The 19,031-nt window shown below is 43.0% G+C and overlaps 2 protein-coding genes across 5 annotated transcripts in view; both read left to right on the top strand.

Annotated features, from left to right (window-relative positions):
• Nucleotides 1-19,031, top strand: part of KANSL2 (KAT8 regulatory NSL complex subunit 2) — a 295,431-nt gene that overhangs the window by 37,841 nt on the left and 238,559 nt on the right. The gene's annotated exons all lie outside the window — the stretch shown is intronic.
• DDX23 (DEAD-box helicase 23) lies at nt 60-17,819 on the top strand. The gene is made up of 17 exons (XM_069092637.1): nt 60-228; nt 6,528-6,736; nt 7,991-8,095; nt 10,198-10,291; nt 10,406-10,471; nt 10,605-10,743; nt 10,979-11,112; nt 11,204-11,316; nt 11,577-11,720; nt 11,811-12,036; nt 12,277-12,422; nt 13,228-13,405; nt 13,951-14,193; nt 14,802-14,953; nt 15,308-15,416; nt 16,232-16,406; nt 16,869-17,819. Exons 2-17 carry the CDS (start codon nt 6,528-6,530, stop codon nt 17,090-17,092), a joined length of 2,457 nt encoding a protein of 818 aa, XP_068948738.1. The 5' UTR covers nt 60-228; the 3' UTR covers nt 17,093-17,819.

Raw genomic sequence — 19,031 nt, forward strand, 5'->3', positions numbered from 1 at the left:
GACACCCACATTGCCCAGCGGCTCCGCCCCCTCAACCGAACGCCCGCGATATGCACATTGGGAATGGTAGTTTTCCGGTTCGTGTAGTAAGCTAAGGCCCAGAGGCCGGGGACTCGCTTTCCCAGCTTGGCGCGCGGCCCCAGGTGCCGTTTGGGTGATCAGGAACCGGGAAAAATGGCGGTCCCTCTGCGACGTTGAGGCCGCGTCGAGCGGTTCAGCACCGGTGTGGTGAGTCCCGGGCTCGCTGGAAACGAGGACGAGATGGGGCCTCCGACGCCCCCAATCCCCGGGGAATCAGGAACGGGAGTGGGGCTCGCGAAGGCTCCCTGGGGATACAGGAAGCTCTGGAGGGCGGGGACGGGGTGCATCCCTTGGACCTTCCGTGGTGATGCCTGCCTGCAGTTTCGGGGAGCTGCCCCAGATGGGCTGCAGGAGGCGGCGGCCGCTTCTGCCTCTGATGCGTGCTGGGCTCTGCAGACCGGGAACCGTTTGGAAGGGGCTCGTCCACAGGCCCCCAGGCCCTGGCACTAGGACATTGATCACCCTTCTCCCCCCTCCCCCATCCGCTCCCCATGCCTATCAGAGTGCCTGGCTCGGCACGCACGGGTATGAACTACAGCCGGCTCTAGGGCTGAGGGCAGGGTCCGGCCCGGGCCGTCTTGGGGCGAGGGGGGGGGGGGGGCCGGGGGGGCGAGAAAGGGGGGAGAGGTCAAAAGTTTAGATCGGAGAATACCTCCGTCCTCCGGGGGGGTTGTAGTGGCCCTTAGCAAAGATGACTAATGCTGGATAAATGCATAAGAAGCCCAAGTGTGAAAAAGACATTTACCAGTTGCATCCGGGAAGACACGTTTTGCTTTTCCAACTTCAGAAAGTATGGGTAGATTGTTATAAAGGGTTGGCTCTCCGGGAAGGTGAAGGAGGTGGAAGGGGGTAGGGGAAATTTAAACCAAAAGATATAAGTAAAAAACTACTTAATACAAAAGTATTAACATTAAAAAAGAAAGTATAGGTGAGAATGATGCCAGGCATAGGAAAGAATGTGGCCAAAACCCCCCCCAGAAACTTAAGAGCCTCCATAAGGGATGCCAAATAGGCCAATTTGACAGGAGCAGAGGCTGGGGTCCTGAAAAGGTTGAAGAAAGTGTTAAATACTGGGCAAAGGAGTGTGAACATTATTTGGTAGGTTGCAATAGAGAACCTTTGAAAGGTTTTGACCAGAAGAATGACATAACAAGGAAGGTTAGTTTGGGAGCAACCTGAAGAATGAATATGAAAGAAGTGAGAATAAAGGTAGGAAGACTTGCTATTGCAAAGCCTAGGACAGTGATCTCCAAACTTTTTTCCAATTCATATTCTTATCAGTGTATGACTCTGGAGGACACCCAGTATATGCATATTTGTTTTAAAATGAAATCACAGGTTTAGTTCCTAGCCTATTTGTAAATTATTACTGCCATCATGTACCTCTTTTTTTTTTTTTTTTTTTAAAGCAATCGGGGTTAAGTAACTTGCTCAAGGTTACACGGCCAGTTATTTCTGGGTGTGGTGCTAAGTATCTGAGCCCAGATTTGATCCAGTTCATCCCGACACTGGGGTTACTCCGCTGTGCTACCTGGCCGCCCCCATCATGTACCTCTCTTCACATGTATTACATACTGGTACTTTATATACACATGTATAATAAAACAGGCACAAAAGTGGAAATTTTAAAAAGATGACATAAACTTTATTAATGATACCAAAACAAATCCCTTTTAAGTGATATTTTTAGTGACCAAATTGTATTGTTCCTCATTATTTTAAATCTTGGTTTAACACTGATTTTTGGTGGAAGATTTAGTTCTAAGTTCAGTATATTTTAATATTTGCTTTTAATGACTATCACAGCTGGAAAAGAAGCTTCGAAAGATGTAGAGATCCACATGGAAGTAGTGCATCATTGGCTATACTTAGGCTGAATCATGATAGACATTTTTTAGTCACTTCTACCAATCATGCATACATTTTTGTTGAAATTTGGCTAGTGATTTCCATCTTCCTTTATAGTGATCACTTCTTACAAACTAATCAGGAGTTATGCTCAGCTCCTCATTCTCCCTTACCCCATGTTTGTATTTTTAACAAATGCATTTAAAACCCACTGAAACTCTTCACTTTTTTAAATAGGTTAGAAAATTTTGTTTCCAGGTTTTTTTTTTAGTTATGCAAGCATGAGAGTTTTTGTAGGTGGAAAACCTACCATTTTTGCTGCTAAAGGTTTTTTTAATGTTTTGTTTATTGTGACAGCTTTATACAATCATTAGCTAATATCAGTCACTAAGCACGTATGAAGTACCTGCTATATACCAGGAGCTGTTGTGGGCCTTGGAAATACAAATACAAAAATGAAATAATTTGTACTTGCAAGGAAGTCAGAGAAGACAATAATTACATATAGTATAAGACTGTGCAAAAGAGAATAAATTCAAAGTAGTTCAATACAAGACAGTTTGTGAGGGAGGATACTAGCAGTTGGAATTAGGAAAGACTTTATGGAAAAGCTGTTTGAATTGTTCATCCCTCCTACTCAAAGAGGACCAATGATAGGACATTGGGGTCAAGGTACAGTGTGTTTGACTGGCAGTCTTGGATGGCTTTACCACAGGTCAGACAATAGTTCCTTTGAACATTTGGGATGGAGATATCTCTAGATTTGTGCATCTTGTGTTTTCTTTTGCTACTGTGATTCTGCTTTGCTCATAGAGCACAATGTTTTTGATTCAGGCAGGATGCCTATGTCTCCTGTGTCCCACAATTGATACTAAAGTTCTTCAGAGATCTAGAGGGTGTCCTTGTATTCCTTCTGATTTCTGTGTAAGCATTTGCTTTGCTTGAATTCTCTGTAAAATAGTCTTTTAGGTAAACATACATTTGGCATTTGGGCATATGGAGTTATAGTACTTGGCAGTTCAGCTTGAGAAAGGACCATGTTGTTTAGTACCTTATCTTGCCAGGTAATCTTCAAAATTTTCCTATGGAAGAGAGGCATTCATTGTTTTCACTTTCTTGAAGGAGCTTGAAGTGAACAAAAGGAGATAATGCATTCCAGGGACTGTCAGTGCAAAGACTTGGATATGAAAGGTGGAATGTCATATTTGTGAAACAGAAAGCCAATTTTTAGCTGGATCTCATAGTACATGAGGGGGAACATAATATATAGTAAGGGAAGAAACATAGCTTGGGACAGTGTTGTGGAAAACTTTAAAAACTAAATAGAGAAATTTTTATTTAATTCCAGAGGCAGGGAAACCACTGGAATTGATTGAGTAGGGGAGTGACATATTTAGATCTATGCTTAAGGACATCACTTTGGTGGCATTGTTTAGGATGAACTGAAGTGGAGAGCACCTTGAGACAGGGAAACCAGTCAGGAGACTGTCTAGGTGAGATGTGATTAGGATCTGAACTAAGGTGGTAACTGTGAATACCTATAACAAAGTCGGGAGTGAGATGTGGTAGAGATAGAAAGGGTAAGATTTGGTAACTAATTGGATATATGGTAAGAAGAAGAGTTATCCAAGATAATTCCCAAAATTATGAACCTGGGAGACTAGAAAAATGGTAGGGCCTTTGACAGAAATAGGGAAGTTTGGAAGAGGGATAGGTTTTGGGGAAAAGATAAGTTCTCTTTTAGTCATGTTTAGTTTCAGTCATTTTTTTAATTTCATATTTTATTTTCTCCCAATTACATGTAAAAACACTTTTTAACATTTATTTTAAAAATTGAGTTCCAATTTCTCTTCATCATTCCCCACTCCCTTCATTGAGAAGACAAGCAATTTGATGTAGGTTATACTTGTGTAATCATGCAAAACATTTCCATATTAGTCATGTTGTAAAATAAAATATAGACCAAAATAAACAAGAAAAATAAAGAAAGTTTTTAAAGTATGCTTTGATCTGTAATAAGACTCCATCAGTTCTTTCTTTGGGGATAGAAAGCATTTTTCATAAGTCCTTCAGAGCTGTCTTGGCTCATTATATTGCTGAGATTCCTAAGTCATTAACAGTTGATCATCTTACAATATTACTGTTATTCTGTAGAGTGTTGTCCTGGTTCTGCTCATTTTGCTTTGCATCAGTCCAGGTTTTTCTGAAAGCTCATCATTTCTTATGCCATAATAGTATTCCATAACAATCATATACTACAAATTGTTCAGCCATTCCCCCATTGATGGGCATCCCCTCAATTTCCGATTCTTTGCCACCAGAAAAGAGCTGCTATAAATATTTGGGCATAGTTCCAAATTGCTCTACATAATGTTTGAGTTGGTTTACAACTCCACCAACAGTGCATTAGGGTCTCAGTTTTCATCCATCTCCAACATTTATCACTCTCCTTTTTTGTCCTAGTAGCCATTCTAATTGGTATGAGGTAGTAGCTCAGTATTGTTTTAATTTGCATTTCTCCAATCAACAGTGATTGAGAGCATTTTTTAAATATGACTATAGATAGAACTTCATCTGAAAGTTCATTTTTTTATCATTTGTCAGTTGGGGAATGACATTTGTATACATTTGACTCGTTTCTCTATATATTTGAGAGATGAGGTCTTTATCAAAGGAACTTCAAAATTTTTTTCAGTTATGATTGCTAACTGTATTTCCCTCCATCCTATTCTCTCTCTTCTTTCAACCTGTCCCTCCTCAAAAGTGTTTTGCTTCTGACTATTGCCTCCCCCAATCTACCCTCCCTTCTATGAGCACCCTCTCCCCCTTTTATCCTCTTCCCCTCCTACTTTCCTATAGGATTAGATAGGTTTCTATACCCAGTTGAATGTATATGTTATTCCCTCTCTGAGCCAGTTCTTGCTTTCATTTTTCACATAAGTTACCCCAGTAGATCATTTTGTATACTCCACTTTAGGGACTGCTGGTCTAGGCATCAGGTGACAGTGAGTGCTGATATTTAACTAGGGTATTTGTAATAGAAATAGGGAAGAGGGGACAGATATTAGAAAAGTAGAATCAATAACACTTGATAACTTATTATATGAAAAACGAAAGGAGGGAAAGAATCAGGGAATCAGTGTAACTCAGGAATGTTTGTTGAGTGTCCTTAGACTCTAGAGAAGGCAATCTAAAACCTCAGCTTGGTCGAGGACACAGCTCCCCTGACTTATGCACAAGCACTACCGAGACAAGAGGCAGTTGTCACTCTGAAGAGGTCTGGTATCTTAAATGTAGGGCTTCGTTGGGGAAGGGATTGCCACAGCCCTCCTACCTCCACCACTTGGCCCTGTAGAGCAAAGGCTACTTCAAACAGGGAGAAAACCCTATAGACCAGTAACTGCCCCAAGAATTTTTTTGGGGGCTACATAGAGTTATTGTATCATAGATCTAGATTTAGAAGGGACTTCAAAGAGAAATCCAGCTCCCTCATTTTTACAAATGTTGGTGTATAAAATGGAATAGTCACCAGCATACTTCCTTACGGTGTCAATAGATCTAGTGATATAGACCATTACAGAGTATTCATGATTTTTCTCTTCTTGCCCCTATACATTTATTGATTACAGCCCCCTCCAGCACTTTGAATGTATGGTATGAAATAAGGCTGAAAAGTTTTATGGTCAGAAGTTAGGGAGCCAATGATCTAAACTTGTAGAGGATGAAATCCCACTTTATGAGTACTTGGAGTGGGTTTGGTAAATCAAGTGGCATTTGGGAACACTGAGCCACAGTGAATAAAAGTGACAGTGTTCTCTTTAGGTTGGGACTTGAGAGTCCCCCAGGCAAAAGGGGGAACAGAATCACTTTTGCTCAGCCCTTCAATGAGATAAGGTAATGTAATGCAGACAGAATGACAGTTGAACCAGTCAGTGAGATCTGTTTGGCCCTAATAGCAGTATTACTTTCCAAGTCTCAGGTCCTTAGGAGAGTGAGATCTGTCTGAGTATGGAGAATAGAACCCCAGGACTCCTTTTTTCCTGCATGGTACTGTTTTCTTAGTGTGATCTAAGGTGAGTTATAGTGTCCAAAACCAGGTTTCTTTTGCAATCACCAGCCTTATGGATTGTAATTTCAAACTTTTAAGTTTTTCTTTAGATTTTGGTTGCTAGGTGGTAGGATTAAGTACTGGGCTTAGAGTCAGAAAGACTTGAGAGTTCAAAAACTGCCTTAGACACATTCTAGTGTCTGTGTGACCCTGTGCAATAATTATTTAACCTCTGTCAGGCCTAATTTTTGCGTCTCTAAAATGGAAATAAAATGTAACATCTACTTCACAGTGTTGTCACAAGAATCAAATGAGAGTGTGTGTATGTATGTGTGTATCTATCTTTATAAACCATAAAGCATTAAATAAATGTTAACTATTATTTTTTTTTTTAATTTTTCCTCCCAAGCATTCTCTCTGGCCTTAGACATGTTATTCAGGTCCAGGTAGGGCAAGCTGACACAGCTTTGTCCTTCGATGTCCAATGTGAGATGTTTTTGTGGTTTAGCACTACCCTGTTTCTTCACCATCACTACTTGTACATCAACAGATGGCAGGAGAGCTGAATGATAAGAAGGACCGTGATACATCACCTTCCAAGGAAGAGAGGAAAAGGTCACGGTCCCCTGATAGAGAGAGGGAGAGGGACAGAGATCGAAAGTCTTCCCCTTCCAAAGATCGGAAGCGTCACAGGTCAAGGGACCGACGACGAGGAGGCAGCCATTCTCGTTCACGTTCCAGGTCCAAGTCTACAGAAAGGTAAATGTGCCTGGTAGGGGGGAAAGAACTGGAGATTCCAGCTCATGCCCACTGGGATAGCTCCCATGATTCCACATTGCATTTGTCAAAGAGTTAGACCTGGGAAAAGCACAGCAGGCAGCCAACTAGGCTGTGGTAAAAAGGGGTGGGGGAGTGGGACCGGAAATAGAGGACCTTGTTTTAACATTTTTTCTAAGTGTAAATTTTAAGGCTAGAAAACTTGGTTGTTGCAGAGGCCCACACGTAATGTTATTTTGTGTTAAGTTTAATTATATATGTTAAAATGAAGATTCAGAGGCTCCTGTGGAAAGTAACACCAGTGAGAATTTAATTCAGTTGAATTCAATAAACATGTAAAAATGATGTCTCTGTCCTAAGGCAGTTTAGAATAGAGAGTTCTGTTTGGTACAGCACAGTACAAATGAAGTGTTACAGATGTTTCTGTAAATCATATTTTGTTGCTGTGTACTTTGTGTGTTAGAGGTCTGTAGTGGGGAAAGCTGAGAAAGAACTGCAGATTTCAATGGAATGTAGACTATAGACCAGGTGCTCATTGATACAGCACTGCAAAACACATCTGAATGACATAGCCAGTGATGTTACAGCCATTAAAAGCAAAGAAAGTATTGTAATTATTATTAAATGGGGGGCAGCCAGGTAGCATAGTGAGTAAGAGCACCGGCCCCAGAGTCGGGATAACCTGGGATCGAATCCGGGCTTAGACACTTAGCACCCACCCAGAAACACCTGGCCGTGTAGCCTTGAGCAAGTTACTTAACCCCGATTGCTTAAAAAAAATTATTATTAAGTGTATATAAGTAACTAATTTTGTTGTGCTGCTCTTGTTATAGCTCTATAAACTAGTCTTTTGAGAAGTATAATTGCGTTCATACTTCATTAATAGAGATGATGGAAAATTTCAAATCTTGCCCAAAGTGCATATATATGCCTTGGCCCAGCTCTGTTTCTACACCCTACCTTTATCCTAAGTCATTTGTAGTTATTACCACCACCAGTCAGCTGTTGTTTGTCACTTGGCAACTTCCTTCTCCCTCAATATAACAGATCTACACAACTTCTTTAGATCTCATTCATGATCTACCTAAGAGCCCTATCTCCTAGTTTGAGGAACATTTCTTTAGGATAATAATGAAGGAAAATACTGCTTGAGATAAAGGGAAAGAGAGGAAAAAAGGAGATTCTTATGGTTGAAGTGGGAATGACATAAATGATTCCTTAAATTTGTTCTTTCAGGGAAAGGCGACATAAAGATCGAGATCGGGACAAGGATAGGGATCGAAACAAGAAGGACCGGGACAAGGATGGACATAGAAGAGATAAGGACCGTAAACGATCCAGGTATCTGAGAAATAGGAAAAGGACTGCATATGAACTCAGTTGGCCCTTTGCATCTGCATGATGAATGACCCTGAGTTGATAGAAAAGTAGATTTAAATTATTGGCACATAACCTCCCTTCTTTCTTTGCAGGGCTGGGAACTATGAAAATGGAATGTTTCCTATACTGTTAGACTTGGTTGATGTGTTTTGTTGAACTGCTTTTTTTTCTTTTTCTTTTATTTGTAATAAGGTATAGCTTTCTGGGTAATGGAGTGGGGAAGAATAGATTCAGAAACGAAGGTAGTATAAAAATATGAATTAGCATAAAAGTATATAAAAATCAGTGAAGCATTTAACCCCCTGGGGTGACTTTGTTCACGTGTTACTTTTTATTAAAAAGGCATTTGAAATTATGTAGTGACTGCTACTAAGCTCCACTAATTTAATCTTTTGCTATATCAGAAAATGTTTCTACTTTTAACCTTCTTTAGATATATGCCTTGTAGTTAGATCTCTGGGTCAAAGAGATGGACGTTTCATTCACTTTCTGTACATAATTCCCAATTGCTTTCCAAAATGGCTGGACCAATTTGAAGTTGTACCAGTAATACATTAGTGTACCTATCTCTCCACAGCATCTCCAACCTTGACTTTTTCCATCATTTATTATTATTAACAATTTGTTGGATGTGAGGTGAGGCCTCGGTTTTTTTTTCTTGTACTATTAGGAATTTGGGGTAATATTTCATGTGGTTGCTAATAATTGATGTGACATGAAACCCCAAAGTTGTTTTTACATTTCTCTTAATATGAGCAACTTGGGGTAGTATTTCATTTGATTGTTAATAGTTTGAAATTCTCTGTTTGAGAACTATTTGTGTTCATATCCTTTCACCACTTATCTATTGGGAAATGGCTCTTGGTCTTATGTATTTGTCTTAATTTCCTAGAGATCTTGGATATCTGATGCTTATCAGAGATATTTGATGCTAACTTTTTATTTTCCCGATCCATGATTTCCCTTTTATCCTAGTTGTATTGATTGTGTTCATGTAAAATCTTTTCAAATTTATATAATCAAAATTATCTGTTTTATTTTAAAAGATCTATCCCTTTTTTAGTAGGAATTCTCCTAGCCAGACTCATTATGAAAGTTACCTGATCTTATTTTCTTCTAATTGTTTTTATGGTTTGACCTTTGATAGTCGGGTCTAGTATCCATTTCAAATTTATTATGGTATATGTGCATGATACTGATTTAAACCTAATTCCTACCAGATTGCTTCCTCTGAACAGTATATATCTAACAGAATGTTCTTCCCCAAGTATTTTTTATATTCCCAGGATTATCAAACACTAAGTTATTATATATAATTTTTAGATTCATATATAACCTTTAACTTTAGATATAATTTTAGAAAAAAAAATACAAGTCTTTTAAGTCTCTATCCATTCACCACCAGAGTTAACATATTGCCCAATTTTGTTATCGTAATGATTTAGTGCCTCCATTTATTCACATGTGAATAAAAAATAAGACTGTTTCAGCTTGTTCTTCTGATAAACCCTGTGTACAAAACAAATGAAGAATGTTATATTTTTTTAATGCTGATATTTTAGAGGTTATTTCAAATTCTTCATAGCTTAACCTCAAGTGGAAGACTTCAGGAGAAAAAGGGTGGGGCTAGAGGAAGAGGGAATATTTGTTAATGGGAAAGAGACTGCAAGGGCTATTTGTGGGATCTAAGAAGTTATTCATGTTAATTTTGGTTCATTTACAGATAAGTAACATTTTTTTCATGCCTGCAACCAGTTTGAAGAAAATAGCTTTGACATTTATAAAGGCCAGTTGAGGACTTATTTGCCCATATTGGCTTAGTGGAGGAAATTCAAGAAAAATAGAGAACAGAGATTCAGTCTGTGTTCAACTGTAGACAAGGAACAGTTATCTTGCTTGCCACGATTCCCTTAAGAGGTGGCTGATTGGCAGGTCTTGTTGCATTCTGACTCTCCCTCAGCTTTTCTGTCATACTCTGTCTGGGGCGCAATCTAAGCATGCATAAATAAAGGGCCTGAGACAAGGTGGTAACATGGGATTTTTCTCTCCCCCTCGCCTTGAAGTTTATCCCCTGGCCGAGGAAAAGACTCTAAATCCCGGAAGGACAGAGATTCCAAGAAGGATGAAGACGATGACCATGGGGAAAAGAAGCCAAAAGTAAGGGAATGGACAGATTCCTTTCTTTACTCACTGCCTGTATTCCTTAGCCACTGACAGTCTTCAGAGAAAGGGGAGTTTTATGTGCCAATAATATTCCACTAATATCTGCAGGCCCAGCCCTTATCTCTGGAGGAACTTCTGGCCAAGAAGAAGGCTGAAGAGGAAGCTGAGGCCAAGGTAAGAATTCACATATATGACTTGTTTCTCCCCGTGGGTCCTGGTGCCTAGAACTCTGGGTTTATCCCCTTCCTTTCTCTGCATTGGTTAGATGGTTTTGTATCTTTATTGACTGCGCTAATCATTTGTATAGCCCAAGTTCCTCTCTAAAGCAGAAAGAGAGGCTGAAGCCCTCAAACGGAGGCAGCAGGAAGTAGAAGAGAGGCAGAAGCTGATTGAGGAGGAAAGAAAGAAAAGGAAACACTTCCAAGACCTGGGCAGGAAGATGCTGGGTGAGTGTGCTTCTAGATGAAACAATGTAGATTGGATGATGGGGAGACTAGGGAAGGATGACGACTTCTTGGGTCTTGATATGTGGGCAAGATGAAATGATAGATTTGCCATGAAGCATAATTCTCCTTGTATCAGGACTGTATTTCCTTCTTTTTTTGCTTGTTACTATGCTTATTTTCCCGTTCATTTCCTTCTCTTCTGCTAATCCTTACTTTGTTTTCTTCTGGCCTATAGAAGACCCTCAAGAGCGGGAACGCCGGGAACGCAGGGAGAGGATGGAGAGAGAAACTAACGGCAACGAGGATGAGGAAGGGCGGCAGAAGATTCGCGAAGAGAAGGACAAGAGCAAGGAGCTGCATGCCATTAAGGTATAACCTGACCTTGCCAGCCTCTCACTGAGAAGGGGAAAAGGGCTGGTGGAACCCAAACCTCATGGGCAGGGCTCTGCTTTCCTGGCAGGAACGCTACCTGGGTGGTGTGAAGAAGCGGCGCCGTACACGGCACCTCAACGACAGGAAGTTTGTCTTTGAGTGGGATGCCTCCGAGGACACGTCTATAGACTACAACCCATTGTGAGTGACTTTGGACTCGAACTCTTGGTCCTTGTATCCTTGTGCATGAAAATGATCCTGGAAGTGGTGGAGTGGGAACAGTGAGAATAAATCAGTAACAAACGGGAGGACTCAGTGACTGTAAACAGGGTTCCTTATCCTGTTCTCCTGGAAAATAGAGACCCTGGTCAGGAAGAGGAGCTTAGATTTGTCACTCTTCTGCTTCCTGACCTGCTAACTGAACACCCACTTTTCCTGTCCTTTTCCTTTCCTACTACCAGGTACAAGGAAAGGCACCAAGTGCAGTTGTTAGGCAGAGGCTTTATTGCTGGCATTGACCTGAAACAGCAGAAACGGGAACAGTCACGTTTCTATGGAGACCTGATGGAGAAACGACGCACCCTGGAAGAGAAAGAGCAGGAAGAGTAAGTGGCCAGTGCTGAGGGTGGCGGGGTGAAATACAGTACCCCCACCCCCGACAGAAGTGAGTGTGAGGGTCCCAATCCTTCTCCCAGGGCACGACTTCGAAAACTTCGGAAGAAAGAAGCTAAGCAGCGCTGGGACGACAGGCACTGGTCCCAGAAAAAGCTGGATGAGATGACGGACAGAGACTGGCGCATCTTCCGGGAAGACTACAGCATTACCACCAAGGGTGGTAAGATCCCCAATCCCATCCGCTCCTGGAAGGATTCTTCACTGCCCCCACACATTCTGGAGGTCATTGACAAGTGTGGCTATAAGGTGAGTAGAGCCAGGGAGATCCAGTGGGGCATAGTTATAAGAACTCAGCCTTCCCTGCCTGCTCTCTTCTGACTAACTGGGCATTCTTCTTCTAAAAGCTTTGGCCTGTTGGTGTTTCTGTTTATTTCCTACATCCCTTTACCTTAGAACCTCACTTGGTGAGCGTATCCCCCACTTCACTAACATTCCTGGTAGAATGATCCTGTGTGGACATACTGATACTTCTTTGCATATCTGCAGGAACCAACACCCATTCAGCGCCAGGCAATTCCTATTGGACTACAGAATCGTGACATTATCGGCGTGGCTGAGACTGGCAGTGGCAAGACAGCAGCCTTCCTTATCCCCCTGTTGGTCTGGATCACCACCCTTCCCAAAATTGACAGGTGACAACTGATGGAGTGGGCGAAGCTGGGTGGAAGACAACAGAGGCAACAAATGAACTTTGATTTCTTTTTTCTGCCTCTTAAGTAAGCAGGCCCCTCTTAAACATGGGTCCATTTGGGGGTTCTCCAACCCCCTGCAGAATGTCTTAAATGAAGTCCAGAGCAAAGGAGTAGGACCATGGATGGGGTCACAGAATATAGGCTTTTATAGCTGGAAAGGGACTTTCAAGGTAGTCTACTCCAACCCCTTATTCTGCACAGGAAACTGAGGCCCAGAGAGGTGAAGTAGATTATCCAGGGTCACATAACTGTCACTAGAATTAACTCCTCATCCAGGACTCTTCACTCCCATTCAAGCATGGTAAAAGGAACTGGGACTGTTCAGAATAAAGAAGGATGATTTAATAATTGTTTTCTAGTTTGTGATGGGATATCACATATCTGAACAAGAAGAAATAGACTTACTTTAAACATTAGGAAGAATTTCTTGACTGTGCATGGTGTGAAACACTGGAATAGTTGATGAGTAAAATTTTAGTATGTTCTGTTCCAGTGACCTCAAGAATAGGAAAGACTTTCTTCTTCCTAGTCTAGGGCTAGACCTGTCCTTCCCAAAGATAGATGAAAAATTAGGAGTTGGAGAGCCCTGCTAGTCTACAGTATGACCCTTAATCCCCTTATTCTCCAGCTTCCCTGAGGATGATTGTACCTCCTTAAGGCCTGCCAGCTGAACAAGAAGAAGGGAAGTGGTTTGTCAGAGAACGAACTAAGGTCGATGATAATGGGAAGGTTTCATTTGTCACAGGATTGAAGAGTCGGACCAGGGCCCCTATGCAATTATCTTGGCTCCTACACGTGAGTTGGCCCAGCAGATTGAAGAGGAGACTATCAAGTTTGGGAAACCCTTAGGTATCCGTACTGTGGCTGTCATTGGTGGCATCTCCCGAGAGGACCAGGGTTTCAGACTACGCATGGGCTGTGAGGTTTGTTTGTTTAGCCAACAAGTCAACTCCATTGTATGAGACTTTGGTTCTTGTTTGAGAGCTTCTTCTCTGGGTATTTAGTGGAATTAAGAGTAATGTGTCTTATCTGGCTAATTGACACTATATATACCTCTGAACTCACTCTGGGAATAAGTTTGCAAGTTTGAATTGTGGTTCTCCTCCCAGAGTTGGAGAGGGAAGCATGAAGCATCTCCTCAGAAGAATTAGGGTACTAAGGCCTAGCCCTTCTGCCTTTAGTTGCCTGCCTCTATCACTCTCTCTGTAGAATTCCACCTTCATACGTCCTTTCCCCTTAGAAAGTTCCCTTGGATCTTACCTCTGCTCACCCTCCTCACTTATTTAGTCCATTCTTTCTTGGAGGAATCTAACGTGGCCTTGGTGGGGCATCATTTTTGGCCAGTTTGCACTGCCAGACATAGTTGGGGCTGAAATACATCAGGGGTACAAATGTCCCAGGATTGAAGTGCCATTTCTTAGGGGGAGACTGTAAATGGCAAGGAGAAGAAAAGAATGTCTTCTTGCAGATTGTCATTGCCACCCCTGGAAGGCTGATTGACGTGCTTGAGAACCGATACCTGGTGCTGAGTCGCTGCACCTATGTGGTCCTGGATGAAGCCGACAGAATGATTGACATGGGCTTTGAGCCAGATGTGCAGAAGATCCTTGAGCACATGCCTGTCAGCAACCAGAAGCCAGACACAGATGAAGCTGAGGATCCAGAGAAGATGTTGGCAAACTTTGAGTCAGGCAAGCATAAGTATCGCCAGGTAAGGCTGGATCTCTGCACGGGACTCGGGGGGATTTGGGTATGCTGCAAGAACCTGGTGGCACTTTTTTTGCCCAAGTTGGTGGCAGAGAAAACTGTCAACCAGGCATGATGCTGTCGTGGTGAGGACACAATTAGGCAGTGGCTGAGAAGGCTAGGGCATTTCATTCAGACCTTATGAGAGTTTTTCACAGCATCTAACAAATAAGACTTCATCGTTACCATTGCTCTGAAAGTCAGTCCCATGAGAGCCCTACACTCTTTAAATGAGATCTTAAAAGGACTTTAAATGACATTATGGTTTTCCTTTTTTTCCCCCAGCATTTAAAGGCATAAATTTCATTTTAGAGCTAATCTTCTCGGGGCGGCTAGGTGTCACAGTGAATAGAGCACCGGCCCTGGAGGACCTGAGTTCAAATCTGGCCTCAGACACTTAACACTTATTAGCTGTGTGACCTTGGGCAAGTCACTTAATCCCAATTACCCTGCCCTCCAAAACAAAAAAAAAGCTAATCTTCATACATAGCACTTTAAGTCCTGCATCTTCAGTTAAACTCAGGTGGGTGTGAAAGGATAAGAGATTGAGATGGTTGTCTTTTGTTCCTACAGACAGTCATGTTTACAGCCACCATGCCTCCAGCTGTGGAACGTTTGGCCCGCAGCTACCTGCGGCGTCCAGCTGTGGTGTACATTGGCTCTGCAGGCAAGCCTCATGAGCGTGTGGAGCAGAAGGTGTTCCTCATGTCAGAGTCAGAGAAAAGGTACCAAGGGCAGGCTGACTAGGGTGGGAAAGGACTCAAGACACCTCTCGTCTGAGTCAGGGTATAGCTACTAGAGCTGGTTTGGGGGTGGAGTATTGATGGGAGGCAGAGTGAGGAGGGGACTAGAATGGTAAATTTTAAGACTCAAAGTGGTTAAATGGGGTTTGCTTACTCTGCTCTGCTATTTTTCCTTTGGCAGCTGTTCCCCAGGCAGTCTTGGGGAGCTTATATTGGGGTAAAAGTAGGTCATCCCATTGCAGGTACCTTTCCTGTGGTTCTGAGTGTCCAGTCAATGGGCTGGAGAGCTCATTTGCAGGATCCTACCTTTTACTAATCTTTTTCTTCTTAACCCAGGAAAAAACTCTTAGCAATATTGGAGCAAGGCTTCGACCCACCCATCATCATCTTCGTCAACCAAAAGAAGGGCTGCGATGTGCTGGCCAAGTCCCTAGAAAAGATGGGGGTGAGTGTTAGGGGAAGAAAGAAACCTAGACTAATGGGCATCGGCCACAAACTATGGGATTCTTTTCTAACCCATTTCTGTCCCTTTTTTTTTTCTTTTTGGAGGGCAATTGGGGTTAAGTGACTTGCCCAGAGTCACACAGCTATTAAGTGTATCAAGTGTCTGAGGCCAGATCTCAAGTCTTCCTGACTCCAGGACCGGCGTTCTATTCACTGCGCCACCTAGCCGCCCCTTCTGTCCCTTTTTCAGGATCCTAGAAGCCAAGGACAGTATGATGGAAACGATCTCAGAGTCAGGAGAGCTAGGCCAACCTAGTAATGACAACCACAACAGTCTGTGGTTTGAGTCCTACTCAGATTCAAAGGAAAGGTTCTTCTCCTCCTGTCAGGGGTCTGAGGATGCAAAGTGGAGCAGGCACCTAACAAGCCCAGAGCTGGGGTGGGGTGAAGTCTTACAGTGCAGGCTCCTTCTCTCTGGTGGTGGTGACTGAGTGTATTCCTTCTGCTGAACTTTTAACCTTCACCACCTCAGTCAGTTCTGTACACTCCCCTGCTCATGCCGTCCTCTGTCCTGCCTGATCTCTTCATTCTCCCCTCTGCTTTTCTTCTTGTATTTACAGCATCCAACCCGACCACTCCTCTCCTCTCCTCGACCTCTGCTGATTTGACTCTCTCACTCATTCTTGCTCATAGCATACCCCCTCAGAACACTATTGCTTTGTCCTCCAGATCAGTGTCTCTTTTCTTGGTCCCTTAAGCGATTCTGCCCTTTTCTGAATGAAATGCCCTCTTCTGACCTCATTCTTCTCTCCGCAGTACAATGCTTGCACACTGCATGGTGGGAAGGGGCAAGAGCAGCGTGAGTTTGCACTCTCCAATCTCAAAGCTGGCGCCAAGGACATACTGGTGGCCACCGATGTGGCTGGTCGTGGTATCGATATTCAGGATGTGTCTATGGTCGTCAACTATGACATGGCCAAAAATATCGAAGGTAAGAAGGAAATTAAGTTACCTCAATCCCGAGTTTTCCATGACAATCTCTCAAGCCCATCATTCTCATTTGACCACTATTTTCATGTCTAACACTCAGCATCAAAGGCACTTCCTCTCACCCCTCACCGTGGAAGACCTTTAGCCCCTTCTCCAACCTTATCTTGTTCATGCCCGAGTGATCTGTGCCCTTTCCATTGGGGAAAAAAAATAATGTCCTTAGGCTGTTGGGGGAAAGAGTTGGGCAAAGATAATGAGATGTGGAAACAAAATCTTACGTTCTCAGTTGTGGCCCCTAGGGCAGTCATATCCAGACAGTCCCAGAAAAATGAGGTGCCCTGGAGGACAAGTCACAACTCCAGATACAGAAAGAACATGTAGCAAGGAGGATAGGGTCTTCAGATGTTATTGATCTTGGTGAAGTGGACTCGTACCTAATCATAAACTTCTTCCCACTCCCCAGATTATATCCACCGTATTGGACGTACAGGGAGAGCAGGCAAGAGTGGAGTAGCCATCACCTTTCTCACCAAGGAGGACTCTGCTGTTTTCTATGAGCTGAAGCAGGCCATACTGGAGAGCCCTGTGTCATCCTGTCCCCCGGAGCTAGCCAACCACCCTGATGCCCAGCACAAGCCGGGCACCATCCTCACCAAGAAACGGCGCGAAGAGACCATCTTTGCCTAACCCGCCGCCCTTTCCTGGGTGTCAGAGGCTCCGCGGCTCCTTCCTGCTGCTCCTTTGGGCCTTCACATCTCCTTTTTCAGCTTCCCACTGGGTGATGGAGGCTGAAGGAAGCATTTAAGAACATCCTGCCTAATTCCTGGAACAGGTTCCAAGGCCTGTGATTAGGGCTGTAAGGGGAGGTAAGAGGTGGGGATTAAAGTAGGAGTAAAGCAAACAACTGCTAACTGGCCTCACCATACCCATCTGTGGGCTCTCCTAGGATAGTAGAGACTTCCCTCCGGCTCTCAGTTGGGCATTGGGTTGTCATTTTCCCCTAGACTGAACAGGCCCTTGGGTGTTCGGATGAAACCTTCTTTGGCACAGTCTTCTGATTGCACTAGCCACAGCAGCATTGCCTGGAGTGATCCGGGGGTACTAATACCATGAAGGCTTTTTGACATTGGCAGCTTTTCTTCATGGTCACTTTGATCACCTTTTCCCATTTGGCTTATAAAGCAAGTCAAAAGCATTTGACCTGTGTATAGCTGCTGTGCCAGGGAGAAAATGTTCTGCATACTCAGGCCACTCCTGGCCCAAGGGGAGTATTTTTTTTTAAACAAATATTGTGGGGTCAGAGTAGGACTGGCTGACTGTCTGAATCTCAATTACTAGCTGTGAACAGTTCTGTTTTCTATTCTCTGAGATGAAAATTTGTATGTTCTGGGAATAAATATATAAACATTATGTATGTGTTTAGTCAGTCCCATTTCCTAACTCACCTCCTGAGCATTGCCTGACATTTCGAAGACAGAAACAAAAGAAAAACCTAGTTTCTAGATATATGTGAGAATAGTAGGGGAGAGCAGGGCTCATTTTTACTAAATTCCTTTGGGAGCAGAAACTTTGGGCCAGTGGAGATCCAAAAGGGCAGTGGAAGGGTTGAGAAAAGGAACTGATATGGGAACCCAGAGAAGACTTATGCCGGACAAACTTCAGAGCATTCTGTCTGTGTGGGGGGGTGCTTTTGTGAGATTAGCAGCAGGCTAGCAGTGACACCCTGAGCTTATTTCCATGATTACACTAAATATCCTGCAGGGAGTTTTGCAAGGTAAGGGGGACAGCCAGCTTGAAGTGTGTTTGAAATGTGAGGATGGTTGATACTTCAGGTAAGAGCACAGTTGTGTCCAGCACTGTGTCCTAGAAGTCACTGCCCACAGGGAAAGACTGCAGACTCCAAGGAAGCAGTCAGGACTGCCTTTCCTGGGCAATAGTGAATTCTATGTACTCAGAAAAACCAGTATGATCATTTATAACTGGGAAACTGAGCTAAAGACTTAGCACCACACTCCCTCCCCATGACAACTATTCACCCCCTGCTACTAATGGACCCTTGCCCATCAGAAGAGGCTAGACAGATTCTAGCAGGAAATGGAGTCATGACTGAGGGAATACTTAATGTATCTAGCCACAAAATCTCAGTGCTAAATTGACTTTGAAAATTATCTAACCCAGCTACCACATTTTGAGACCCAAATAGATGAAATGATTTGCTTATGAGTTACCGATATTGTTAGGACAAGAATCCTGATCCATTACACTTTGCATTATGCTCCTCAGAATCTTAAGTTAGAAAGGGATCATAAGTTTAGAGGTGGAAGGGGACCAGGCCCTCTATGGCCTGGGGATCCTGAGTCCCTGAAGAAAAGGAAATAGGAAATAAGAGACCTAGACCAAACCCAGCCTCCTTTCTGTGTCATTCCCTTATGTTCTGGTGAATACTTCTTCTAAGCTCTTGGATATAGGTGTGGGCAGACAACATAAGCCTTATTCCTCTCCCCTTTTCCCACTAACAATGGATTTTTCAGGGAAAACCAGATAATTTCTTCATTCCACTCCAGATATAAGCCATCCAGTATGACATTCACGCTCAGTACAAAAGACCATGACCCTGGGAAGGGTG

This window comes from Petaurus breviceps, unplaced genomic scaffold (assembly GCF_028583685.1).
Source record: "Petaurus breviceps papuanus isolate PSGF00001 unplaced genomic scaffold, PetGlider_PUasm1.0 191, whole genome shotgun sequence".
Taxonomy (NCBI): Eukaryota; Metazoa; Chordata; class Mammalia; order Diprotodontia; family Petauridae; genus Petaurus; species Petaurus breviceps.